This window comes from Podarcis muralis, chromosome 17 (genome assembly GCF_964188315.1).
Source record: "Podarcis muralis chromosome 17, rPodMur119.hap1.1, whole genome shotgun sequence".
In the NCBI taxonomy this organism is placed as follows: Eukaryota; Metazoa; Chordata; class Lepidosauria; order Squamata; family Lacertidae; genus Podarcis; species Podarcis muralis.
This window is the reverse complement of record NC_135671.1, coordinates 30866855-30893093: the sequence shown is the minus strand read 5'-3', so window position 1 is coordinate 30893093 and position 26239 is coordinate 30866855. Positions and strand designations below refer to the sequence as shown.

General features: G+C 45.5%; 1 protein-coding gene across 1 annotated transcript in view; it reads left to right on the top strand.

Annotated features, from left to right (window-relative positions):
- The window catches only part of LOC114588079 (alpha-2-macroglobulin-like protein 1), a 51490-nt gene that overhangs the window by 3102 nt on the left and 22149 nt on the right, over positions 1-26239 (top strand). The window contains exons 3-20 of the mRNA XM_077921568.1: positions 2024-2074; positions 2454-2592; positions 3471-3523; positions 4003-4023; positions 7405-7579; positions 8492-8576; positions 9647-9773; positions 11794-11908; positions 12417-12526; positions 14331-14492; positions 16075-16302; positions 18321-18384; positions 19850-19995; positions 20190-20336; positions 22142-22324; positions 24678-24774; positions 25065-25206; positions 25486-25711. Of these exons, the coding sequence (XP_077777694.1) occupies positions 2024-2074; positions 2454-2592; positions 3471-3523; positions 4003-4023; positions 7405-7579; positions 8492-8576; positions 9647-9773; positions 11794-11908; positions 12417-12526; positions 14331-14492; positions 16075-16302; positions 18321-18384; positions 19850-19995; positions 20190-20336; positions 22142-22324; positions 24678-24774; positions 25065-25206; positions 25486-25711 (2271 nt within the window). The remainder of the gene's footprint in view (positions 1-2023; positions 2075-2453; positions 2593-3470; positions 3524-4002; positions 4024-7404; positions 7580-8491; positions 8577-9646; positions 9774-11793; positions 11909-12416; positions 12527-14330; positions 14493-16074; positions 16303-18320; positions 18385-19849; positions 19996-20189; positions 20337-22141; positions 22325-24677; positions 24775-25064; positions 25207-25485; positions 25712-26239) is intronic.

The window sequence follows — 26239 nt, the reverse complement described above, 5'->3', positions numbered from 1 at the left end:
ACAACAGTTTATCTGTGGAAATAGTCATATCAGTGTCCGGTCAAAGGTCCAGCAAAATAATAATAATAATAATAATAATAATAATAATAATAATAATAATAATAATTTTATTATGTATACCCTGCCCATCCGGCTGGGTTTCCCCAGCCACTCTGGGCAGCTTACAACACATAAAAAATTGTAAAACATTAGACATTAAAAAATTCCCAATACAGGGTTGCCTTCAGATGTCTTCTAAAAGTCAGATAGTTGTTTATTTCCTTGACATCTGGTGGGAGGGCGTTCCACAGGGCGGGCGCCACTACCGAGAAGGCCCTCTGCCTGATTCCCTGTAACCTCACTTCTCGCAGTAAGGGAACCGCCAGAAGGCCCTCGGAGCTGGACCTCAGTGTCCGGGCTGAATGATGGGGTTGGAGACACTCCTTCAGGTATACTGGGCCGAGTCCATTTAGGGCTTTAAAGATTGGCACCAACACTTTGAATTGGGCTGGGAGTGACAGGTTGCATTCATCCAAGCACTTTCCTGTCCCCATCCTCTAGCCAAAACAGCTGATCCCCCCCCGAATATTATCCTATTATTGCAAGTAAGGTCGCTAATGCTTTGAACCCAAGACAATTGTTATGAGCTCATCTGCCCACACAGATGTTTTACATGTCTTTAACTGCAATGGCTGTTAGAATGTTCCAACTGTTTTAGGATGCTTTTAAAAATGTGGACGTGTTTGCTGTTTCAGGAGGAAGGATGGGATATAAATTCAATAAATGAAATATCAGTGTAAGTTGTTTGGGGCAAACACCCATAGCCCGAAAGAGAAAGGGCGGAAAAAGCTCTGACTAGCTGCCTGTGAATTCCTATGCAGTGAAGCCATCATCTATTTCTGCATTTAGAATGGATGTTGAAAATCTACACCCCTCAGCTTAGCTGTTGCTTGTGTTTTTTAAATTGGATGGAAGCGGGTTCGAGGGAAAGCAAACCAACCAGCAGTATTTCTCAGGAATTACAGGGTTCAGATGGATTGCTGCTCACGCCATGTGTACTCGGTTTCAAACACTAGTGGCGAGAGCACGTTGGAGCCAGAGTAAATGGTAATTGTTACACATCCTCAGAACCACTTCCAGGCAAATAGGCAAGTTCCTCTTTACAAGCCTGTTTCATGTGGATGTATTTACAGTGGTGCCCCGCAAGACGAATGCCTCGCAAGACGGAAAACTCGCTAGACGAAAGAGTTTTCCGTTTTGGAGGTGCTTCGCAAAACGAATTTCCTATGGGCTTGCTTCGCAAGACGACAATGTCTTGCGAGTTCCTGCGGGGTTTTTTCCCCTCCCCCCCTTTTTCTAAGCCGCTAAGCCGCTTATCAGCTGATCCGATCAGCAGATAAGCCGCTAAAAGCCGCTAAAAGCCGCTAATAGCGCTAATCCGCTAATCCGTCAATGGGCTTGCTTCGCAAGACGAAAAAACCGCTAGACGAAGAGAATCACAGAACGGATTCTTTTCGTCTTGCAAGGCACCACTGTATTGTGGACCAATCTGAACGTGTTCTGAGGTCAAAAATAGCTGTGCGTACCTTTAAAAATAAAACCAACGCTGCCAAGTAATGTACAGTGGTACCTCGGGTTAAGTACTTAATTCATTCCGGAGGTCCGTACTTAACCTGAAACTGTGGGGCCTCCTGCGGCCGCTGTGCTGCCGGAGCACGATTTCTGTTCTTATCCTGAAGCAAAGTTCTTAACCTGAAGCACTATTTCTGGGTTAGCGGAGTCTGTAACCTGAAGCGTATGTAACCTGAAGCGTATGTAACCCGAGGTACCACTGTATTATAATTTTATTTAGGTGCATTTTTGAATTAGATTGTGGTAATATGATTAAGGTTCAATAGTTGTGATTCCTGCATTGCAGGGGGCTGGACTAGATGACCCTTGGTGTCTCTGCCAACTCTACCATTCTATGGCACAGGTGAAGTTCTGTGTGAATTTTACTTTTCTCCCCTCTTTTTCATCTACCAATCAGTTTCTTTCTCTTTAGGTCCCAGCCTTTGTTCCCAGGAGGAAGCCAGTGGGAGAACAACAATCACCCGTAAGTCTTTGCTGCTTCTTCCAACCATTCCTTCCTTCTGATCACTGGAAGGATTTGTGTAACAGAAGAGGGAGAGACTGTATGAACAACTTGGGAGGAAGAGGGGAAAGTGAGGTGGAGGGGGGAGGAAATGGGGTGGCAGAGACAAGGATGGAGGAGCAAACCACAGTGTGTCTGGGCAGAGAGGGAAGCAAAGAAAGCTTTTGTGTGTGGATAATAAAGTGAAGAATTTTTGATCTTGTTTCCCTATTTCCTGGGGGGGAAGAGGGTCACAATTTTGGATGGATGCTCTGGTATCTTCTCCAGCTGCAAAATATGCTTCTCTCCTCAGTCCTCCTGCTGTTGAAACAGTTTTTCCCCCCTCCTTTATGTTGTGAAGGAAGAATTGGCCAGTGTGCATGTCATAATACGAGCGGGTAACACCATCTTTTTGGAAAGGAAGAAGGTGCTGGTTCAGGATGCTTATGTCAGGCATATTATAGAGCCAGACAAGCCCTTTTACAAGCCTGGAGAGACAGGTAGGCATGATCATACCCCCCAACATTTCTCTGATGAAAACAGGGATGTCCTATTCCATAATAAAGGGACGCGGGTGGTGCTGTGGTCTAAACCACTGAGCCTAGGGCTTGCTGATCAAAAGGTCGGCGGTTCGAATCCCCGTGACGGGGTGAGCTCCCGTTGCTTGGTCCCAGCTCCTGCCAACCTAGCAGTTCGAAAGCATGCCCAAAAGTGCGATGTCGGTGTTCCGTTGTGCCAGAAGCGGCTTAGTCAAACTGGCCATATGACCCGGAAAAACTGTCTGCGGAGTGGACAAAGGCCAGTTCCCTCAGCCTGTAAAGCGAGATGAGCACTGCAACCCCAGAGTCGGTCACGACTGGACCTAATGGTCAGGGGTCCCTTTACCTTATGGAAAAGTAGGACATTCTGGGATCAAATCAGAAACAGGGATGGCTTCTGTAAATCTGGGACTATCGCTGGAAAATAGGGACACTTGGAGGGTCTGCATGAGTGGCCAGAAGAACCTGGAAGGTGACTGAAGCAGCTGTTTCATATTTTGGGGTGGGGTGATGTGAAACTATTACAATAAGCATTGTAAAAGCTAAGTTGCTAAGCTACAGTAGACCCTGATCATCTGCAGGGGAGCATAAGCTCACACAAGCTAAATTAGCATAAGCAAAATCTATGCTGCAAATAACATAGCAGGAAAAACAGAAGGGGGGGGGGGGACGAAAGATTAGCACCTACTTCTGTTTTCTTTTCTTTTTTTAAAAAAAGATACAGCAACATGAAGTAGAGAATGAAACTCAAATAAGACAGAGCCTAAGACAGAAGAACATCCACTCTTTAAAAAATTCTTTTCAATAGCAAATAACATGCATGCATTTGCTTTTTTTAGTCAGGTTTCGCATTGTGAGGCTTGATGAAGAATTTAAGGCCATTGATGAAACGGTGAGTATTACTCCCGGTATCACAAGGAGCGAAGGCTTTCCATTCAAGGTCTGTGCAGAAACATTCATACCAGAAGGGTCTTGTCATTGCCTCTCTGGTCCAAGACATTATGGCACCTGAGGCCAAAATGGCGTCTCCTTCCTTACCAAGGAAGAAAGCGTGAGGGGAAATCTACAACAGGACCAACGGGGGGAAAGAAAGATCAATTGGGATCTGCTGTCCTGGTGGATTCTGTCACCCAAGGCAGTCACCTCGCCTCATGGGTAGGCTGGCCTTGCTAGGGATGATGGGAATTGTAGTCCAAAATGTATGGAGGGCAGCAGGTCAGAGACGACTGGTTTACGCAAGGCATTGTTCACTTGATCTAAATTATTTTGCTGGCTTTGCAGAATTTTGCGGGAACTGGAGGCTATTCTTTTCCTCACGAGGCTGATTTTGTGCTCTTTCTGACTCTTGTCTCTCTCCTTCATTCTTTGCAGATCCCTTTGATACAGTTGACTGTAAGTACAGGCAATTGCCGTTTTAGGCATGACTGATTGGTGCACAATCATGCACATGGGCACAGTGCCAAATCCAGAAGTGACTTGGAAATGTCATAAAAGATGTCATGAAAAGGGTGGGGCGGGGGTGGAATGGGGGTGGAAAGGGGCGTTTCACTTTCATGCACGTGCATACTGACCCAGTGTGCAACCTCCATGGCTTTTGAGACCTCTTTGCATATCTACACAATACTGTAAAATGTAAGATGGCGGGGAGGGGGAGGGGTGAGCGATTGAATCATAAATTACAAAATTTATATACAGATCCCAATAATTGTAGCTATATGAGAGACTGAGAATTATTTGTTATAGTAACAAACCGTGCGGAAGTGCTGTATTTAATCACATCCAAGTCGCCACCCCGTAATAGTCGCTCTCTCCTTTTTCTGACCCCCAAAATGGTCCCAGAATAGTCCCCACATAATAGTTGCAGGGCTACTTTCACCGCGCATGCTCTTACTGGCCGAAGGCAACAGGTGGAGGTGGGCAGGCAGACAGGCAAACAAGAGGGGAAACTGAGGCACAAGAGACTCACAAGACTTGCCTCTTCCCACGAGATCTAAACTGTACGGTGGATACATTAAGGCACGGACAGTGCTGGATTTACATATAAGCTAAACAAGCCATAGCTAGGGGCTCCACTCTCTTGGGGGCTCCAAAAAAAATTGAAGGAAGAAAACCCCTGGAGGTACTTTGATATAATACGTATTTTGTTATGTGCAAATGGCTTTAGATACCTATTAGGTCCATAAATTACCATATAGCATATATTCAACCCGCAACAATATTTGTTGTTGACAAAGGACAGCTGGACATATAAAGGGCCCCACTACCTTCAATAGCTTAGGGCCTCATCAAACCAAAATCCAGCCCTGGGCATGGATCAACTTGTTTCCTCACTACACCATGTAGGGTTGCCATATTTCAAAAGGTGAAAATCCAGACACAAAAAGTTGGTTTCGGCAAAGCTTTTTGTTGTTAAAGGAAATTTGCCAAAATCTACACTACTGACATGGGCTGTCATATGTTTCCCGGATATTTCAGCACAGTTTCCTTTTTTAAAAAAAAATAGTTTTTCTTAAGTTTTTCTAATTTGCATATCAAGATAATCATTTGGACAACCTTAAATTAATGACTTCCCTTCTTCTCTTTCCATGGTTCATTTTGCACACCATACATCCCTGCATATTTTAACATGAACTAAACCATTCAGTAATACATTGTTACACCATCAAAACATATTTACACTGCTGAATTTATCTTAACGCTACCAGTGTTTTTAAATGTACTTAACTTTCACCCAAATAATCAGTAAACACTTTCCAGTCTTCTTTAAACGTATATTCTTCTTCTCCTCTTATTCTGTATGTTAAATCTGCAAGCTGCACATATTCCATCAATTTAAGTTGATTAAATTCTTCTTTGATTGGGACCTCACTTGTATTCCATCAGCACTGTTTCCAACGGCCAAATCCAGGCTATGTCCAGGAAATTCCGGACATATGGCAACCCTACATGGTCACCAGGTTTTTTCCTCATGTAATGGTTGCACCCCCCCCTTTGTTTGCAAAGGAAAAATCAGCACAAAAAAATGTGGTGAAATACGGTATGCAATACTGTCCCTTCCATGTTGTTGTTTTTTTGCAGTGTATTATGCAACAATATTAAATAGCATCTTCCCTCTGTGACAGCTCTCTTCTCACTCCTTCACAGATCCCAGGAGATAAAACCCCTTTGCATGAGTTTTGCTTTCTGCCCCTTCGCAGAGGAGGGAGTATTGTGGGTATACTCAGAAGTGGGTGCGATAGCAGATAATAATAATTATCAGTCCGTCATATAGCTACAGATATTGGGATCTGGTGGGTAAAGGAATGGAGCTAATAAAGATCGCAGCAACAGAGTAGTGGAATGGAAGGGAAATGATTGCGGGTGCAAAAACAAGCAAGGTAGCAAACCCACGGCTAGGATATTTTCCCCCCAAGCCCCATCCGCCGGCGTAGACGGCAAGCGGCAGAATATCAAGAAAGATGCTGACTGAAAAAACAGAAGTACCGTACTTTTCTGTGTATAAGACTAGGGTTTTTTTAAACTTTAAAATAAGGTTAAAATGTGGGGGCGTCTTATACACGGATAGTGCATATGCCCATTTTCTAAATTTGTGGTACCCCAAAGTAGGGGGCGTCTTATACATGGGGGAGTCTTATACACGGATAAATATGGTATGTCAACTTTTGTGGGCCAATTGCACAGTGCTCTGTTGGGGCACAGCCTCAGTATTGCTGATGACTGCAGCCAAGTGAATGAACTGTGGGAATGTTGAGGACAATAGAAGAGGACATATTGATTAATATTATCCTTCCTCACTCACGCTAGTGAGCTTGTAGCATTACCATGTACATAGGTAAAGGTAAAGGTACCCCTGCCCGTACGGGCCAGTCCTGACAGACTCTAGGGTTGTGTGCTCATCTCACTCTATAGGCCGGGAGCCAGCGCTGTCCGGAGACACTTCCGGGTCATGTGGCCAGCGTGACATCGCTGCTCTGGCGAGCCAGAGCCGCACACGGAACGCCGTTTACCTTCCCGCTTGTAGAGCGGTCCCTATTTATCTACTTGCACCCGGGGGTGCTTTCGACTGCTAGGTTGGCAGGCGCTGGGACCGAACAATGGGAGTGCACCCCGCTGCGGGGATTCGAACCGCCGACCTTTCGATCGGCAAGCCCTAGGCACTGAGGCTTTTACCCACAGCGCCACCCGCGTCCCTGTACCATGTACATAGCAGGAAGCTAATGGATTGGGTTCGTGAGAATAACTTGAGTTAAGCACTCCAGTCTTGCTAGTCCGGATTGGATTTGTTCCTTAAATCCCCTTTTGTTCCCTCTTAAAACGACGACGGCGACGATTACTATCTTCTTTTAAAGTAATGATAAGGTTTACTCACATTCAGTCCACAGTGTGATCCTGAAGGCAGACTTTATAGCTTGTAGTTACAGATACAGAGAAAAGTGTGGGTTCATCCTCTTGTGAGGAATGAGCCCATGTGCTGCTGGCCGAGAGCCAGCACACAGCAAAAAGTATTAAGATAGTACAAGAGGAAGAGCATCAAGGGAAAGAGGGCTGTGTGACCAGCCCTTTTATGGGGTCTCAGAAGGTCACACCCATCTACCTGGTCACATACAGGGAGAGGATGCTCCAGACCAGGTGTGACAGGAAGTCCTCCTGGCTGCAGCAACATTCCCCTGTGTGTCCGCTCTGGGCAAACAGGAAATGTTGTATTTGACTGCTTTTGTGATGTTACAAACCACACAAACATCACAGTCTTTTTGGTCTTATCCCTGTGCCCAGGATCCTAATGAAAACCGAATAGGCCAATGGGTGGATGTGAAGCCTCAAAATGGCTTTGTGGACCTGTCTTTCCCTCTGGCCTCCGAAGCAGCCGAGGGACGGTACATCATAGCAGTTGGAAGTTTACTTTTTGCACGTGAGGATTCAACAAGAGAGATCTTTGTGGCAGAATATGGTGAGATTTCAAAGGGAGACCACTTTGGTTGCAGTTTGTGTGTGCGCTCACGCATGTGCTAACAAGAAAAGGAATGCAGGCTATTACATTATTATTATTCCTTCCTTTCACTCTGCTTGGTATAATATGTAGCAATAGGGATACAGTATTTTTGTTATTGATTGAATTTACAGCATACCTGTCCTGGCTAGGAATCCTAGTTGCCTTAGATGTTTGGATTTTTAAATTTTATTTTATTAAATAAAAAGTGAAAGAAAGGCAAGCTCCTTAATTAGACTCCCATCTTAAAAACTGTTATTCTTATATGTGAGTTGGCACACAAAAGATGGTGGTGTAAAACTGAAATCACTCAGTGCCATTGCTTGCCGTTTCTCCTCTCATTGCCACGTGGGCAGAGAGATGAAGGGAGAAGCTCCCTTCACCAACATCTGTTTATAATCTGAACCCAGATTATAACTCCCGGCGCGAGGGGCGCTCTGCAGGGCAACTCCCGCAGGGCTGCCTAGGCTGCGGGTGTCTTCCTGAAGCCTGGAGAGCGAGAGGGGTCAGTGCGCACTGACCCCTCTCGCTCTCCAAGCTTCAGCGAAAGCCTGCATTCGCCCCATAGGACGCACCTAGATTTCCCCTTCATTTTTGGAGGGGGAAAAGTGCGTCCTATAGGGCGAAAAATACGGTATTTTGATGGAATTGGTTTATTGTACATTTTATTTATGTATGATTTTTTAAAAAGATGTTTTGTTACTTTCAAATCACTTAGAAGCCAGTTTATCAGAGAAGTGGTATATAAATAAAATAATAAAAATAATTTAAAGTGCAGAAGGATCATTGTTCAGTTTTGGTGATGCAGCTGCTGCATGTGGAACTTTTTATCCACTCACTTTCTTCTCCGTCTCTCTTCCTGGCTCATTACAGAGCTGCCTAAATTTGAAGTTGAGATTGAGTTTCCGAAACTGGTCACCACAGCAGATGAAGAATTCCAGGTCAAAGTGTGTGGCAAGTAAGTAAAATTTCATGGTAAACAATGTTCCTAAAATGGGACCTTTCCAGACCCAGTTTTACTGTGTTGACATGTGTTTCTTCATCCCTTTGGGTCTATTTGTTTTTCTCCTTCTCTGTCTCAATGCACATTTATAATGCAGGGACAAGCTTGTTTAACTGCTATTCCTTCCCTGTAGGGAACCACAAGAAAGAAGCAATCTGCTAGAGAATGCTTAGCACCTGAGCCAAATTATGATTTTCAGGCATTTTTTTTGGAAGAGAGGGTAAAACTATGACTGTCAAATCAGAGTAGAACCAATATAAATTTGTAAGGTAGCACCAGTATATTGTTTGCTCTTGTCCCCTCTCACCCCCATTTTTGTACTTCTAAAAATGAAAATAAAATAATGTGCTATGGTGCCCAAACTTCCAAGATTTCCCCCTCTGTATTAAAACGGTTGTTTTGGCTCACTTCATTCTGTTTATGGAAGCAGCTGTTCATTTGCATTTGTGCTCCCCCCCCTAGCTTTTTACATTCAGAGAACCCTTCCGCACATCAAATTGTCTATCAGGGAATTCTTCCTTGCACATTGACAATGGATTTCTGTGGGTAGCATAGCATGGGTTGCTCGTGCCCGGGGCTACATGAAGGGGATGTGTGGGAGGGAAACGGATGGAGTATGCATGTGCATTCAACTGTCTAACAGCATCTGCATCATCCACGAGATCACAGTCGCAGAGATACAAAAAGAAGCGTCTTCCATTGTCTGGAAAAGTCACTTCCTGATTTGCATGGAGAAGCTGTTTTCAACGGAGCCGAGCAACGGAAGCGTGTAGCTGTACTGAGGCAGCACCGGGTGTTGATGTTTTGTTCCCCTAACAATTTTGTGCCCCGGGCAACTGCCCCCCCCCGCTATGCCACTGGTGATAATCTTATTGAATGACCTCTAGTGAGCTCCTGAAGACAAATTGCTTTAGACTAAAACATATTTTTTTCATTGGTATTCTCTCTCTCTCTCTCTCTCTCTCTCTCTCTCTCTCTCTCTCTCTCTCCCCATCTCCCTCCACTCCCTCTCTCCTGTGCCTTAGGTACACATATGGGAAGCGTGTTCAAGGAAATGTGCAGCTCCGCTTCACTAGAGGATTATCATTTTTTTTTCATATGCGTAATACAAATGAAACATTATCGGACATTGAACACGAGTACACAGCTCAGGTGAGATAAATGGGAGGGGGCTGTCTTTGGACAGAATGGAGGCTGGGATGAGTTATCTGCCCCTACCCTTTGGTTCAGAGACTGGAGGCCTCATCCTGTTGCGCTCGCCTTCCATTTCTCTATGTCCACGAAGAAGGTGGATGGAGAGCATCAGAAACATCTGCCTTGTGCCAGATTGATCTATAGGGAGAATGCCTCAGTATCTTATTTTGTCCGTTTGGTAGTGAGCATTCAGTGCTCCTCATACAAAAACAGTCCCTATTTTGCTAGGTGTGGTTCATACCCCTAATCATGTGAATCTGTAACAGATGCAAGATGCCATTTCTAAAGGTGAGGACCATGATTATTGCACCTTGCATATTGTTGTTTAGTCGTTTAGTCGTGTCCGACTTTTTATGACCCCATGGACCAGAGCACACCAGGTTCTCCTGCCTTCACTGCCTCCCGTAGTTTGGTCAAACATGCTGGTAGCTTCGAGAACACTGTCCAACTATCTCGTCCTCTGTCGTCCCCTTCTCCTTATGCCCTCCATCTTTCCCAACATCAGGGTCTTTTCCAGGGAGTCTTCTCTTCTCATGAGGTGGCCAAAGTATTGGAGCCTCAGCTTCATGATCTGTCCTTCCAGTGAGCACTCAGGGCTGATTTCCTTCAAATGGAGAGGTTTGATCTTCTTGCAGTCCATGGGACTCTCAAGAGTCTCCTCCAGCACCATAATTCAAAAGCATCAATTCTTCGGCGATCAGCCTTCTTTATGGTCCAGCTCTCACTTCCATATATCACTACTGGGAAAACCATAGCTTTCATTATATGGACCTTTGTCGGCAAGGTGATGTCTCTGCTTTAATACATATTGTAAATTGTAAACTGCCCTGTGATCCTCGGATGAAGGGCAGTATAGAAATTTAATTTAATAAGTAATAATAATAATAATAGCAATAATAGCTTAGGTGGATGTGGCGATAACACGTTAATGTCATAGCAAGAGAAGGGAGAACAAGATGCACAGCTGCTGCTTTCGGGGCAAATGAGCATTTGCCACAACAGAGCCTGACTCGTGCTTCTTGTTTTGCATGGCTAGTACAAGTCTGAAAAAATAATGTGCAAGGCTAAGGCACTCCAAATCTAGAAACCAGCCAACCAAGTTTTACCGCATGATGCCTTATGGAATGTTACCCTGGCTGCAGACAACCAGGGAGGGCTACTTTATTTATTTTCTTGTGTTGCATTTATATCCCACCACCAGACTCAGACCTGCTCAGCTTGAGCCAGGGAATGGCCTCCTGTGCCTTCAAATCACCCTTCCAATCACCTTTTATTTGCAATTCCTCTGCTCCATCCCATCCAGATAGTGTATAGGCTGACTTGATTGACAGCAGGTGCAGCAGCTCAGTATCTCAGAATCTACACGTACAGCTTTGCTAATGTACTTTCTTTTTAAACAATATTTATTAAATTTTCCATTTTAGCAATCCAATAAAAAACACATTAAAAATATTCCCAATTATAATACAATCAAAAAGACCAAGTTTTATGCCGATTTTTGTATCTTTGGGTAACTTCCCATGCTCTGACGTTCAGGGAGTGATGATCTCACATTGCGCTGCGTTCCTTAAATAACCCAGGTAGTCCCAATAAAACATTCCCGATGTTGATCCTTCATTTATTTTTAACAGCCTCTGAATTCATTTTGGGAGTGGATTAGTCCTATGTAGTTCTGTGTGAAATTACGGTAGTTTTTCTTCTTTATTTTCTTTATCTTCTTGTTGTGATCCAACATTTCTCTTTGGCGACCCTCACTTTGGAGAGTTGCCAATAACGTACGGTACATTGCACCCAGCACCCCCTGCCCCTTCTTCCTTCCGGATGGGCAGCAGGTGTTGGATGATCAGTGGGTGGAGCTGCCGCCCCAGCCGGGGGGGTTGGGGGGTTGGGGAGGATAATTACTCCCATATTATCCTCTGCATGAAATGGCAGGCAAACAGGAAGTCTCTAATGTACTTTCTTTTATTTGTATCTCCAGACAGATGAGACCGGCTTTGCTTATTTTACTATCAATGGGTCTGATTTAAATCTTTCTCAAAGCGGCTATAATGAGTATGTCACCTTTGTGGCAGAACTGGAGGAGAAAGGAACAGGTACAAAGGAAATAACAAGAAATAACAAGAAATGGGAACATACAATTTTCACCTTTGGGCTTTCTGATTTTTTCCAGTCAACTGTTTTCAAACCCTTAGGCTATTGAAAGTTGCTTTTGTATCAGGCTATTTACAGGGCTTGGGTTCATTCCTCCATTTCATCTGATTTTTCAAGGCACATATGACCTGCCTTGCAGATACCTAGGGATCCTCTGCAGCTCACACAACAAATTTTGTCCTGGTGGTACAGTTTCCTCAAGAGAAATGGCATTTCTCACAAGTCGTTATATCTGACTCAGTGAGCTGTGACACCAGTTTTTTGTTTAAGAGAATGGAAGTGCTGGAAGCCTCCCTGTAGACATGCTCATGAGAGTGACGTCCTTGCAGTTTTGTGTAAGGTCTAGTTAACAATGTGTCTAGGACTTTTGCAGAAATGTCAAACCTACTGCTGTCCTTTTTGTAGCATTCCAGTTGCTGTGCTAAACCAACCCGCCTGTTCTCTATGCAGGAGTGACTCAGACAGGATACGGTGTCTTGCCTATTGCCGCAAAGGAAGTCAAGGTGGAGTTTAGCAAACTCAATCCATTCTACAAACAAGGTTTCCCATACACAGGAGAGGTAACATCCTATCCTTTCTGTTTAATAAAGCAGTCTTTAGGATAGATTTGCTCTTACTTTTTGAAGTAGGCACTGAAACGATACCTTTGTGACATAGCCCTTCTATGAAAGTTTACCTTCCCAAAAAATACATTGAAAAGCAGCCTTTCTCTGATGAAGTATCTTAGAATCATAGAGCTGTAGAGTTGGAAGGGACCAGTGCTGTTTTTCTATAAAAAGAGGTGCCGGAACTCACTATGAATGCTTCCCTTGTTTTCTTGCACAGTCGTACCTTGGTTCTCAAACAGAATCCATTCCGGAAGTCCATTCGACTTCCGAAAATGTTCGAACACCAAGGCGCGGCTTCCGATTGGCTGCGCCAGATGTTTGGGTTCCAAAAAAAGTTCACAAACTGGAACACTCACTTCCGGGTTTGCGGCCTTCGGGGGCCAAAACGTTCGAGTCGCCAGGTGTTTGGGATCCAAGGTACAACTTTAATGGCAAGGGCACCCACTTGAGAGCACTGGCGGAGGAAGAGGAGTGCGGGGGGAGCGCACTGCCCCTGGCAGTGTGATTCCGGCAGGGTGCCATCACGGCTGCCCCCCCCCCCGCGCTGGGTGCCATGCCCCCACAGGCAGCATGCCACGCCCCCAGGATGCACATTACGCCCCTGTGGGCGGCGCGCCCCGCCCCCGCCTGCTCTCCACCCCCCAGTACTGGAGCATGAAGTTCCGCCACTGCTTGAGAGTTGCCGGAACTGAGTTCTGGTGAGTCCTGGCTTGAAAAAAGCCCTGGAAGGGACCCTGAGGGTTATCTAAACCAGTCCCCTGCAATGTGGGAATCCGGGGGTGGACTTGAACCAGCAACCTTTTGGTTAACAGCCAGATGCACTGAGCCATTTCACCACTGTAAGCAGTGCCAAATTTACATATAAGCTAAACAAGTTATAGCTTAGGGCACCACTCTTGGGGCCCCCAAAAAACTTTAAAGGAAAAAAACTGGATGTACTTTGAAAAAATACATATTTTGTTATGTGCAAATGGCTTTAGATACCTGTTAGGTCCATAAATTACCATATAGCTTATATTCAACACAAAAAACCAGCAACAATTTGTTGTTGACAAAGGACAGCTGGACATATAAAGGGCCCCATTACCTTCAGTAGCTTAGGGTCTCATCAAACCTAAATTCGGCCCTGACTGTAAGCTTTTAATTCTTCACGGGGAGGAACTATTTGATATAAACAGCACTCTGCATGAAAACAAGGTAGTAATGTCAGCCTTTACAACACTCAGGCTTTACAACTTCCAAAATAAATGTGTGAATCAGCCACACATGATGCCTCTTCCTTCATATTGTATGTTGTGGTAGGGAAGCAGAATAGGGGAGAGGGCTAGCAGCAGTGGCAGAATTTGGGCTTTCAGATTTCAGTGGTGCCCTGTGCCACGCTAAAATTCAGCACCCCCTGCCCTATAGCATTAGTGGGGTGCCCCCTGCAGCCACACTGCTTGCACTGCCCTAGAACTGCCTCAGCTAGCAGCAGAAATGCCAGTCAGAAATCTTACAGTCCATGACAGACAGACAGACAGACAGACAGACAGACAGACAGACAGACTACCTGGAGGAGAGCATTCATATCCTAAGATAGCTCAGCCCCTCTCCTTATCATTAGACCTTGAGGGGCAATATCTGAATAGTGTTGCTGTGCTCTTGCCCACAGGAGTGAACAAATACCTCAGCATATATATATATATATTTGTGTGTGTGAGAACAATTGGCTGTAAAGAAGTTAGGCGGTTGGCTTATTTCCCTTTTATTCACGCAGATGATGGTTTCAGTCAATAAAGTGCCTGTCAAGAACAGGACTGTCTATCTCACAGTTGACGTTGATGATGTGGAGACAACCACTTCCTATGTCACAGATGAGAATGGTGAAGTCTCCTTCTCCCTGGACACAACCAAGTGGCACGACATGGTTTCCATAAGGGTGAGTTAAATATTTGGACATGTCTTAAGGAAGAGGTGGGGCGAGGAGATGCTTTTTCCTGTGCATCCCCCCCTTCCTTAGGGTTGCTTTTCCTATAGGTTATTATTATTATTATTATTATTATTATTATTATTTACTTCTGGAACTTAGGGCTTGTCCACACTTCTGCTTATTCTGTCACGTCAATAGGGGAGTTCCAAAGTGCTACCACACTAAAAGGTTGGTGTTTTGCAAATGCTGCATGAATACCGTGTGGCACATCATCATCATAAACTTGATTGCACTAGCCAAAGGCCATGGCACCATTCGCAAAGGAAACAAAAAGAAAAACAACAATAACCATAAAAACCACCAAAACATAAGGCACTGCAAATACAATAGACCACGGTCACATCTCCTAGAAATTATTTGTTGCATACGATAGAATAGCAGGGGGTTCTCAGATAGAATGTGCCAGCTTAAATGTCCGAATCACCTTTGCAATTGACCACTATTTTATCCAGTTCTTTTGTCCTGGTCTTCTTAGCGTGTGGCACATGGAACTGTTCCAGTTCCACAAATCACATCAGTTGAGTGGGCATATATGAAACAGGACGATCTCACAGGGAAACTGGATCCAAGCTTTTGATGGTTTCATTTACCAAAAGTAGAATCTTGAAGTTGGTGCTGAAATGCCTTGGGGCACCCGTGTTCTAACCACAGTACCTGAACTTTAGTGACAAAGCTGGGTCCAGAAGCACCACAGTAAATCTGCTCCCTTGGGCAGAGTACAACACCATTGAGGGTAGGCAATTGGCCAATTTCTTGGGCATGGGAGCATTTGTGGTATATATAGTTTCAGTGGTCTAAACCACTGAGCCTCTTGGGCTTGCTGAACGGAAGGTCAGCGGTTCGAATCCCCGCAATGGTCAGCGGTTCGAATCCCGTTGCTCTGTCCCAGCTCCTGCCAATCTGGCAGTTCAAAAGCATGCCAGTTCAAGTAGATAGATAGGTACTGCTGCGGCAGGAAGGTAAACAGCGTTTCTGTGCACTCTGGTTTCCGTCACGGTGTCCCGTTGTGCCAGAAGCGGTTGAGTCATGCTGGCACGTGACCTGGAAGGCTGTCTGTGGACAAACACCTGCTCCCTCGGCCTGAAAGCGAGATGAGCGCCACAACCCCATAGTCGCCTTTGACCGTACAGGGTTCCTTTACCTTTACCTTTTACATAGTTAAAGGATTTCTGTAGGAAGCTTAGGAGCATGTAGTAGTTGCAAACAAAGCAGCATGTCTGCCCCAAAACACTGGGCAGGTACAGATAATATTGAAAGCAGGATTGTGCAGAACTGCCTCAATACCATTGCAAGCACAAATCACCACAATGAAAAGGAAGTCCTTGAAGAGATTGTTACTTTCTTCTATGATTCTTAGCTGGGAGCCACGACAGTTACAAAGATGTGAAGACTGGTTTACATGTGTAGTATATACTGTGCCCTAATGTTAGGTTCACATGCCTTGTATTGCCACCCAGTCGTCTCTTGTTGATTGTCATCCCAAACACCCTAAATTAATTATGATCCTTGCTGTTCTCTTTTTGCTCCATAGGGTAGATACACCCTTGAGAATGTGACTGGCTTTGAGAGTCTTATAATGTCGGAATCCGAAAGTTTCATGTGGCTGCAGCCCTTCTACTCTGAGAGCAATAGTTTCCTGGAGATCCAGCATGTGGAGGAAGAGCTGCCCTGTGGAAAAGACCAGGAAGTCCTGGTGGATTACATCATAGACCGGAAAGAACTGGGCCCTGATGCAGACCATGTAGATTTCTATTATTTGGTGAGCATCTGGTCTAGGGAAAGTCGAGGACTATATTATTTGGGGGCCAGAGCCAGAATTGAATCATAGAATTGTAGAGCTGGAAGGGACCCCGAGGGTCTAATCCAACCCCCTGGAATGCAGGAATCTCAGCTAAAGCATCCATGACAGATGGCCACCCAACCTCTGCTTAAAAACCTCCAAGGAAGGAGAGTCCACAACCTCTCATGGGAGTCTGTGAGTGAGGTACAGGGGCATAGTGGAGCACAATTTTGTGAGGGGGCGCAAACAGGCACATATCCACAGCAGGCTCCTTCACTGGAGTCTGGCTCCAAGTAAGAAGACACTACACTTAGGCTGCGGCACTCATGCTTGGCAGTAGCTCTGTCCCCAGGTCACGCTTGACCCAGGGTGTGTGTGTGGGAATGTTAATGGTGACAGGAGAGGATATATTGTTTATTTATATCCTTCCTAACTTGTGTTAGCAAGTTCCTTTACTTAGCAGAGTGCCTTCCCCTTTACAAAGCACAGCCGATAGCTGGTTGCAGGCTCGTGTGAGCCTCTGACGATTATACAGTTCAGTCTGTCTCAGACTGAATTGTAAGTTCCTGGTAAGTTCCCTTGAATCCCTCTTAAAAGAATAAAGACGCCACAATCTTATTTAAGGTCAATAAAAGAAGTTTACTTACATCGGTTCACAGTTGGATCCCTGAAGGCAGACAGTTACAAATATGTACATGTGGATCTACCCCATATGGGGGAATAATCCCAGTGACTGCAAGCTAGAAGTCCGGCAGTTCACACGATGAAAGCAAGATGGAAAAGAGAGAGAGTGGTGCTGCGTGACTCGTCCTTTTGTTACCTGGGCAGGTTAGGTCGCACCCACCTTCTGTCACATGCAAAAGGAAGGATGTTCCAGCCAGGAGGAACAGGAAGTTTCGACTGGCTGGACCAAACATTCCCTCGCATGTCTGCTCTAGCATTACAAGGAATGTTGTACTTGACTGCTCCCAGTGGATTACATCAGCTCTCCTTGGTCATGGCGAAGTGCACCCAGCTGCAGCAGCTCCACCATCGGGTCAGGCCTTGCCTAGCGGCGGAGGGCAGGAGGAGAGTGGGCAGCAGCTTCCCTGCTCTTTTCCTCCCCTGGACTGTGGTGCATGGGAGGGTGCCCTCTATGCCTGCATGTCTCAAGCACTGTGGGCATATGCTCTGCCACTGGTGAGGTATACCTCTCCTTCTTTCTCTCTGTTTCTCTCCAGCCCCTGAGGTTACGAATTGGGCTGTAGCTGGGCCACCCCCTTCTAATTCTTTGTGGACAGTGGAGAACTGTGTGAGAGAGAAAAGAATGAATGGCGTATATGGAGGAATAATGGGTACATGCAAAAGGAAAGGGGAGTGCAAAAGGAAAACAGAGAGAGAGAAAAATGGGAATAAAATTAAATGATTAGTGAAGGCAACACAGCAGAAACGGTTGAAATGGAGAAATGAAAATGGAATAATATAACAAGAAGATGGAAAAGGGCAGAATTGAGAATAGTATTTGTGTTGCAGTGTGCACCAGTATTTCTGTTTCTCTTGCTCATTGTGAATCTCTTTGGATCCAAACAGCAGGGACCTTCCAGTGGCCTTTGTGGCTCCTGTATGGGTTGTCCAGCCATCAGCAGAGATATGGCAGAAGCTGAGCTGAGATAGATCAGCCTCAGTGGTTCATTCCATCCATGGCTTGTTGCGTGGAAAGCTTTGCTGAGATCTCAGATAAAAGTGAAGGGCTTCACACGCAACAGTTGCTGTTGTGCCCAGTGCGCAGAGGACAGGGAGCTGCAGGCTTTCCTGGTTATTGCCCCCAATTTCACGTTCTGAAGTAGCAAATGTGGTTTCTATTAATCTATGAGCCTCCCCTAGCAAAACCCATCGCACAGTCTCTGCAGGCTGCTTCCTGTCCGACATTTCTCGCTCCCTTTCCTGTATTTCTACTGCCAAAGAGGGTGGGGAGGCTTTTCCTTTTGCCCCTGGCCTAACAAACCATCTCCCTACAGATTGTGTCCAAAGGGAAGATTGTCTCCAGTGGACAGAAGACCGTTCCTGTTGGCCAGGATGAGAGTAAGTGAGAGATCCATCGGAGAAGCACCACACTTGGCCAAGCTGATAATGTTTGGTGGGCCTAATCTGTGTAGTCTGGTGTGTCTTTCAAGAATGAGGAGATGGCCACGAACTTTAATAGCACCCAGGACATGGTATGAGATTGTTGAACCAATTGGAGACACCACTGTGCCTGGTGGACCATCACCAAGCAATCCTAGTACAGTCACGTTTGACTTCAAAAGAGGAAACTTTGAAAATGTCTTAACCACTCAGCTTACATTACGCAGCTGTCTGTCTCCCCATCAGGTTCAACACCTCAGATCGGGCCCAGTTTGTACTGGGGGCTTCCACAACTCCAAGTTTGATTCAGATGTGAAACCATAATTAAACATGCAGTTACCACAAGTGGGAGACTCTCACCTGCACCATCTGCTTCCTCTGCCAACCGTGTGGTTAATGAAGGTTGCATGCAACTACAGCAGTGCCTCGCAAGACGAAATTAATCCGTTCAGCGAGTCTCTTCGTCTTGCGGTTTTTTCGTCTTGCGAAGCACGGCTATTAGCGGCTTAGCGGCTATTAACGGCTTAGCGGCTTTAAGAAAAAGGAAACAAACTCGCAAGAACTCGCAAGACATTTTGTCTTGCGAAGCAAGCCCATAGGGAAATTCATCTTGCGGAACGACTCAAAAAACAGAAAACCCTTTCGTCTAGCGAGTTTTTCGTCTTGCGAGGCATTCGTCTTGCGGGGCACCACTGTCATTTTTACCCACTGAAATGAATGGACCTAAGTTAGTCATAGCCCTTGATTGCAGTGGGTGTACTCTGAGTAAAAGTGAATTGAATGCAACCCTCAGGGTTTAAAGCCCAGATTAAACAGACGATTGCTTGGCTACCCTCCTCCCCTGTTTTTGACAGCCCCAACATCCAGAATTTGTCAGGAGTCAATGCACATCCAATGTGTGTGTCTCTGACTCTCATACACACATATCCTGGGCACAACTTTCTGACACTGAACAGATTTAAATCTCATGAATGACTCCTGAGTTTTTTTCACTTGGCAAAGAATCTCATTCTAAAGTGCTTGTTGGCATACGATTCACAGTCAGTGTCTTCCAAGTAAGGCGAATTACCATAGCGGACTGATAGATGGAAATAGGATTTTGTTTTTTTTAAAAAAGAACTTGCTGTGTAGTGCAGAATGGAATTGGTTATTAGCAATAAATCGGTTATTAAGTTCAAGACATGGGGGTTAGAATACTCTGCAACGCACAGGTGGGCTGGCTGCGTTTGGGGTAGGTCTCCTTGATTTTCTTTGCTTTACCACCATCTAGCAGAAGTGAGATGCACAGGGATTTTTTTTCTCATGTTGTAAGTCATGACTTCTCTCTCTCTCTCTCTCTCTCTCTCTCTCTCTCTCTCTCTCTCTCTCTCTCCCCCCTTCTCTCTCTCTCCTTCCCCTCCATTCTCCCTTTCCCCTGATCCAGCTCTGAAAGGCACCTTCTCCCTCACCTTGTCTACCAGCTCTGACCTGGCACCCACAGTCAGGCTTCTTCTGTACACTGTGTTTCTGGATGGCGAGGTGGCGGCTGACGTGGATCAGTTTGAGATACAGAAGTGCTTCAAACATAAGGTGGGTAAGGAAGCAAGTGGGGCAGGGTGAGGCCTTGCATCCTGCAAATCTTCAGATCCTTTTTGCTGTTCACAATACTCGCTCTTTCTCCACCATCCTCCATGACATTCTTGCCCTGGTGCTACCTGTTATCCACTCTCGTCACCGCAGGTGTCCTAACTGACCATTCCTGTTTTATTCGCCTCCTTCCACAGGTGACTTTGGACTTCTCTGCGGAGGAGGAGCTTCCAGGATCAAAAGTCAGTCTGCAAGTCGAGGCTGCCCCTGGTGCTCTGTGCTCTCTCCGTGCTGTCGACAAGAGTGTCCTCCTGTTGGAAGATGAAACGCTGACACCAAAAAAAGTAAAGACGCTCATCCTCCTCAGTTATTATTAGTTTATTATTCTTTATTAAATTTGTCAGTCACATTATCTTGCTCAGGGCAACCCAAAGCGACTCACGACCAAACAGACAGACAGCAAACTCCACATAGATACATTGGGGCTGCTTAATTAGATTAGTGTCCCTTCCCTGTGCCCTATTCTTTTCTCTCAATTTTCAGGCTGATGCATAGGCGCCAACTCCTAGGGGCCAAGGCATCTTTGCCCAAGAAAATTTTCGTCCAATTTTGAGGGGGCCAGCCCCCCCAATTGATAGGCATTGCCATTCAAATAGTGTGTGTGTGTGTGTGTGTGTGTGTGTGTGTGTGTGTGTGTGTGTTATCAAAACCATAAGGGGAGGGAGACATAAGAGTCAGGCTGAGTCCAAACCAAAGGCCAGGCGGAACAGCTCTGTCTTGCAAGCCCTGCTGAAAGATGTCAAGTCCCACAGGGCCCTAGTCTCTTGTGACAGAGCATTCCACCAAGTCGGGGCCAGTACTGAAAAGGCCCTGGCCCTAGTTGAGACCAATCTAACCACCTTGCGACTTGGGACCTCCAAAATGTTGTCATTTGTGGACCTTAAGGTCCTCCGCAGGGCACACCAGGAGAGGTGGTCCCGTAGGTACGTGGGTCCTAGGCCTCATAGGGCTTTAAAGGTCAAAATCAGGGCTTTGAGGGAGATCACAGCTCAGAGGCAGATGAGGGGGAAAGCTGGGAAATAATGGAAGAGGAGGAAGAAGAAGCACTAGAGGGGCAACAGCTGACGGACTCAGTGTCTTTAGAAAGCATAGCATTCCAGACCCCCTCTCTCCCAGAACATGACGGGCCTTGAAAGTAGGAGAGCAGAGGGCACGTCCCAGCACTGTAGAGATGACTCGTGAGGAAGTGGGAGGGGGTGGAGATTCACTTGGAGCAACGCCATTATTCCAAGAGGTCACATTCCCAAGCCACTCTCTGTGAATATTGAATAAAAGCAGATGGTAAGGACATTCCCTTGTCTTGTCCATTCCTGGCAACCTGCCGTGGGGGGTTGGTTCCTCTGCTGCCTGACAAGCACATCATTAAGAAGGGAGACACAGTGTTGTATTGCATGCAGTGCAGTGCCTGAGCGGCGCGATTGCATTTACAAATGAAATACTGATTCACAGTGGCGTAGCATGGGTTGCCAGCTGCCGGGGCCGTGCAGAGGTGGGTGGAGGGTGGGAGGGAGGGAAACGGAAACGGACGGAGTACATATGCACATTCAACTGCTTAAAGCATCCGCATCACCCAGGAGATCGCAGCCATAGAGTCGATTTGTTGTTTGGAGATGTAACTTCCTAGTTTGCATGGAGAAGCTGTTTGCAGTGGAGGCTAGTGACGAAAGCACGTGGCTGTATTGATGCAGCTCTGTGTGTTGGAATTTTGCACCCGAAACAAATTTTGCACCCAGGGCAACTGCCTCTGTGGCCTCCCTTTTGTCAGCAGACAAAAAGGGGCTTCAGTCTGGCCTGGGGCTCAACCAGTATGATTCGGCTTTATCAACACTGAATACAGTGGTACCTCGGGTTAAGTACTTAATTCGTTCCGGAACCTGAAACTGTTCTTAACCTGAAGCACCACTTTAGCTAATGGGGCCTCCCGCTGCTGCCACGCCGCCGGAGCCCGATTTCTGTTCTCATCCTGAAGCAAAGTTCTTAACCTGAAGCACTATTTCTGGGTTAGCGGAGTCTGTAACCTGAAGCGTATGTAACCTGAGGTACCACTGTATAGTTACGTGTTTCCTCCCTTCCAACTCTCTGCTTTCAGGTGTTCGGTCGTTTTAGTTACGATTTCTTGTATTTAACTTCTGGAAGAGGATTTCCCTATCGCTTGGAAGACTTTGAGCCATATCCTTGCCTGCCTCCTCTGGCTCCAAGCCAAAAGCAAAAGAGGGCCCTGAAGGGAGCCCATTGGGCTCAGAGTGAGGCCGATGTTTTTAGCCTGTTCAAGGTGAGTAGAATTTGCCCCCGAGTTTAGCTTCTCCCAAAGGTGCCTTGCTCATTTCCATGAGATGCACCCTACAGACCCTCCCAGGGCCCCTGTTTTCCAGGGACGGTCCCAGGTTTAAAGAAACCATGTCTGATGGGTGGCCCTGACTCCCCTCTCTCATCCCCTCACCCCTCTGCCCATTGAAATCTGCTCTAGGCAAATAGGCAGGACTTCCCAGCAGAAGCAGGGGCGGTATCATGACTGGGAGGGAGGTGGAACTGGTGCCAGACTGGACCACCTCCTAATGCTGGGTCTTTCACACCTTGCTTTTCCTTTTCTTGTATCATTTTTTATTAGCTTTGCAATGCAAATTTACATTCAAACACAAAATAAAATCATAAATCGTAGAATTTTTCTGAATTCACGGACTTCCATTCTCCCCTCCCTGGAGTCCTCTTATTAACATTTTCACTGCATATCATATCTTCCTCCAGATTTTCATAATACTCTATTTAAATCCATAGTTCTTCTCACATTACAAGTGTTATTTCAACCCTGCTAATGTTTTTAATTGTTTACATTGTGCTCTCAAATATATTACAAACTTTCCCCAGTCTTTATTGAAGTTTATATCGTCCTGGTTCCTGACTTTTCCAGTGATTTTGGCCATCTCTGCATAGTCCATCAGCTTTGTTGTCCAGTCTTCTTCTGTAGGTATTTTTTTAAAAAAAGATATTTATTAGAATTTTACAAAATGAAAAAAGAAAAAAGAAAAATACAAAATAAAAATAGTTAAAAAACAATCCCATCTTATCCTTCATTTGCTTATTTCCCAGACCTCCTCACACCTCCCTTTTTTGTATTCCAATTCAATTTACTAGTTCAGCAAACCCTTTCCCTCTTTATTTATCCTAGTCTTTAATCTTAAAAATATTGTAACCTTAAATTTTACCTATTAATAATCCATTTTTTCATATTCCTTATATCGTTATAGCTAAAAACCACTTAACTTTTTATCCAACATCATTCTAACATTCATTAATTTTACAATATTTCTGTAGATAGTCTTTAAATTTCTTCCAATCTTCTTCCACTGACTCTTCTCCCTGGTCTCGGATTCTGCCGGTCATTTCTGCCAGTTCCATATAGTCCATCACCTTCATCTGCCATTCTACAGGCTACAGGGAACCAGACTTCTCAGTAGTGGCGCCCGCCCTGTGGAACGCCCTCCCATCAGATGTCAAAGAGATAAATAATTACCTGATATTCAGAAGACATCTTAAGGCAGCCCTGTTCAGGGAAGTTTTTAATATGTAATGCTGTACTGTTTTTAACACTGATTGGGAGCCGCCCAGAGTGGCTGGGGAAACTCAGCCAGATGGGCGGGGTATAAATAATAAATTATTATTATTATTATTATTCTTCCAGGGTGGGTAGATCTTGTGTCTTCCAATACTTTGCAATAAATTTTCTTGCTGCTGTCGTGGCATACATAAAGAAAGTTCTATCCTTCTTTGGCACCAATTGGCCCATGATGCCCAGGAGAAAGGCCTCTGGTTTCTTCAAGAAGGTATATTTAAATACCTTTTTCATTTCATTAAATATCATCTCCCAGAAAGCCTTAATCCTTGGGCACGTCCACCAAAGGTGAAAGAATGTACCTTCAGTTTCTTTACATTTCCAACACTTATTATCGGGCAGGTGATAGATTTTTGCAAGCTTGACTGGCTTCTGTAGATATTTTGACTTCTTTCCATCTTTGGCCTAGGACTATCCAGGCTGCTGTCGTTGCATACATAAAAAGTCTTTTGTACTCCCTTGGGTTTCTCTGCGCCTACTGTTCCCAATAAAAAGGCTTCTGTTTTTTTTAATGAAGGTTATCTTAAACATCTTTTTCAACTTATTATATATTATTTACCAATATGCTTTTATCTCCTTACAAGTCCACCACATATGATAAAAGGTGCCTTCTTTTTCTTTGCACTTCCAACACATATTTGAAGCACAGTGGTACCTCGGGTTAAGAACTTGTTCTGGAGGTCTGTTCTTAACCTGAAACTGTTCTTAACCTGAGGTACCACTTTAGCTAATGGGGCCTCCTGCTGCCGCCACACAATTTCTGTTCTCATCCTGAAGCAAAGTTCTTAACCTGAGGTACTATTTCTGGGTTAGCGGAGTCTGTAACCTGAAGCGTATGTAACCTGAAGCGTATGTAACCTGAGGTACCACTGTATAGTTACGTGCTTCCTCCCTTCCAACTCTCTGCTTTCAGGTGTCTGTAACCTGAAGTGGTCTGTATTCTTATATATCTTTGCTAATTTACTGGGAGTCAAATACTCACACCTCACTTTTCCACTCTCCTGGTTTCCCACAGCTTATGCGAATGAAAGTTTTCACCAACATGCAAGTTAAAAAGCCTGTTTCCTGTGATCTGCCAGTAACAAGACGTTTAAAAAGTGGCTTTGAAACAGGTGAGAATCACAGTCATTTGCTTGCTTCACTGCTGGAAAGTCCCCAAGTAGAGAAATCAGTTTTTGTTGTTTCTGCCTTTCAAGGCTTTTATTTCCACTGATTCCTGCTCACCTCATGATGTCCAAGCGGGATCTCCCTCTCGACATCCCATCCCTTGAGTCAATGGTTTCGTTGCTGGGTGCAGTGCATCGCTGTATCACTGCCACCATAATCTCCCTCAGAAATTTGGCCACACTCCTGCGGATTCATCTTTACTGATGGACTTGAGATCTTTTTCTCCTATCTCCAGGCCTGCTCACAAGTGTTCAGCATGAGAATGTGATTTCCGAGAAGCCTCAGGCTGTTGATTCTACAGAAAGCAAGAAGGAAGAGAAAGCTAAACCCAGGACATACTTTCCAGAGACCTGGGTCTGGGATTTAGTATCAGTGAAGTAAGTGAACCTTGCTAAGGAAGGACGATAACCGCTGAGATGATGCCATCTACCTGGGATATCAGTAGCAGGGGTGTGGGGTGAACCTTTTGAGATCCAAGCTCTTCTTCAATGTAAGGATCAGACAGAATTATTTTCCACAGATCCCTGTCTGGACTAGCCTGGGCTTTCTCAGAGCCTGGAGTCTGGTTTTCCCTTGGAAATATAACTTCAGCCTTCAGAAAACCGATCCATAGTTTTGTTGTAACTGAGGGAGTGACCTCTCTTCCTGTTCTTCAGTGAGGAGGGGAAAGCAACTCACTCGGTCACTGCTCCGGACACGATCACGGAGTGGAACGCTGATGCCTTCTGTGTGGCTGACATTGGCTTCGGACTCTCCCAACAAGCCAAGTTCCGGGTCTTCCAGCCGTTTTTTGTGGATATGAGCCTGCCGTATTCTGTGGTCCGTGGGGAGACCTTGCTGCTAAAGTCCACTGTCTTCAATTACATGAAGGAATGTATCCAGGTTAGTGACCATTGAGAACAAGCAAACAAGCTTCCCTTATATGTGTATCCAGAAAGAAAGGCGTGGAAGGAACCCCACAAGATAGAGATGGAGGCTGGGGGGCTGGACCTCACCAGGGCCTTGCCCTTCCTACACCTGCACTCACCTGTCTCTCCCAAGGGACAGGTCAGTACTTTTCCCTCCTCCCCCCACCACTCTGCATTCAGTGTTGAGGGGACAGCTTGCATTTCTTCCTGTGGGTGAAGAAACAGAAGCTCCACTTTGGATGTGCCACAGAAGTGTGGACAACAGGAAGCACAAGGCAGCCCCATCCCTTTCATGGCAGAAGAGGTCCATAGAGCACATTCCCTCCTCGCCCCCCAGTCCTGGGAACCTGCAGTTTTCCTCCCACAGCAACCCCTGAGTGCGCTTTAAATGTGTGGTGTGTGCACACCCCCATATGCAACACAGCCTTATTGCTGCAAGAGACCAGAAGAGGCCAAAAAGCCACCCAGCCTGATCTGCTGCCAAGGCCTAGGGATGCCCATC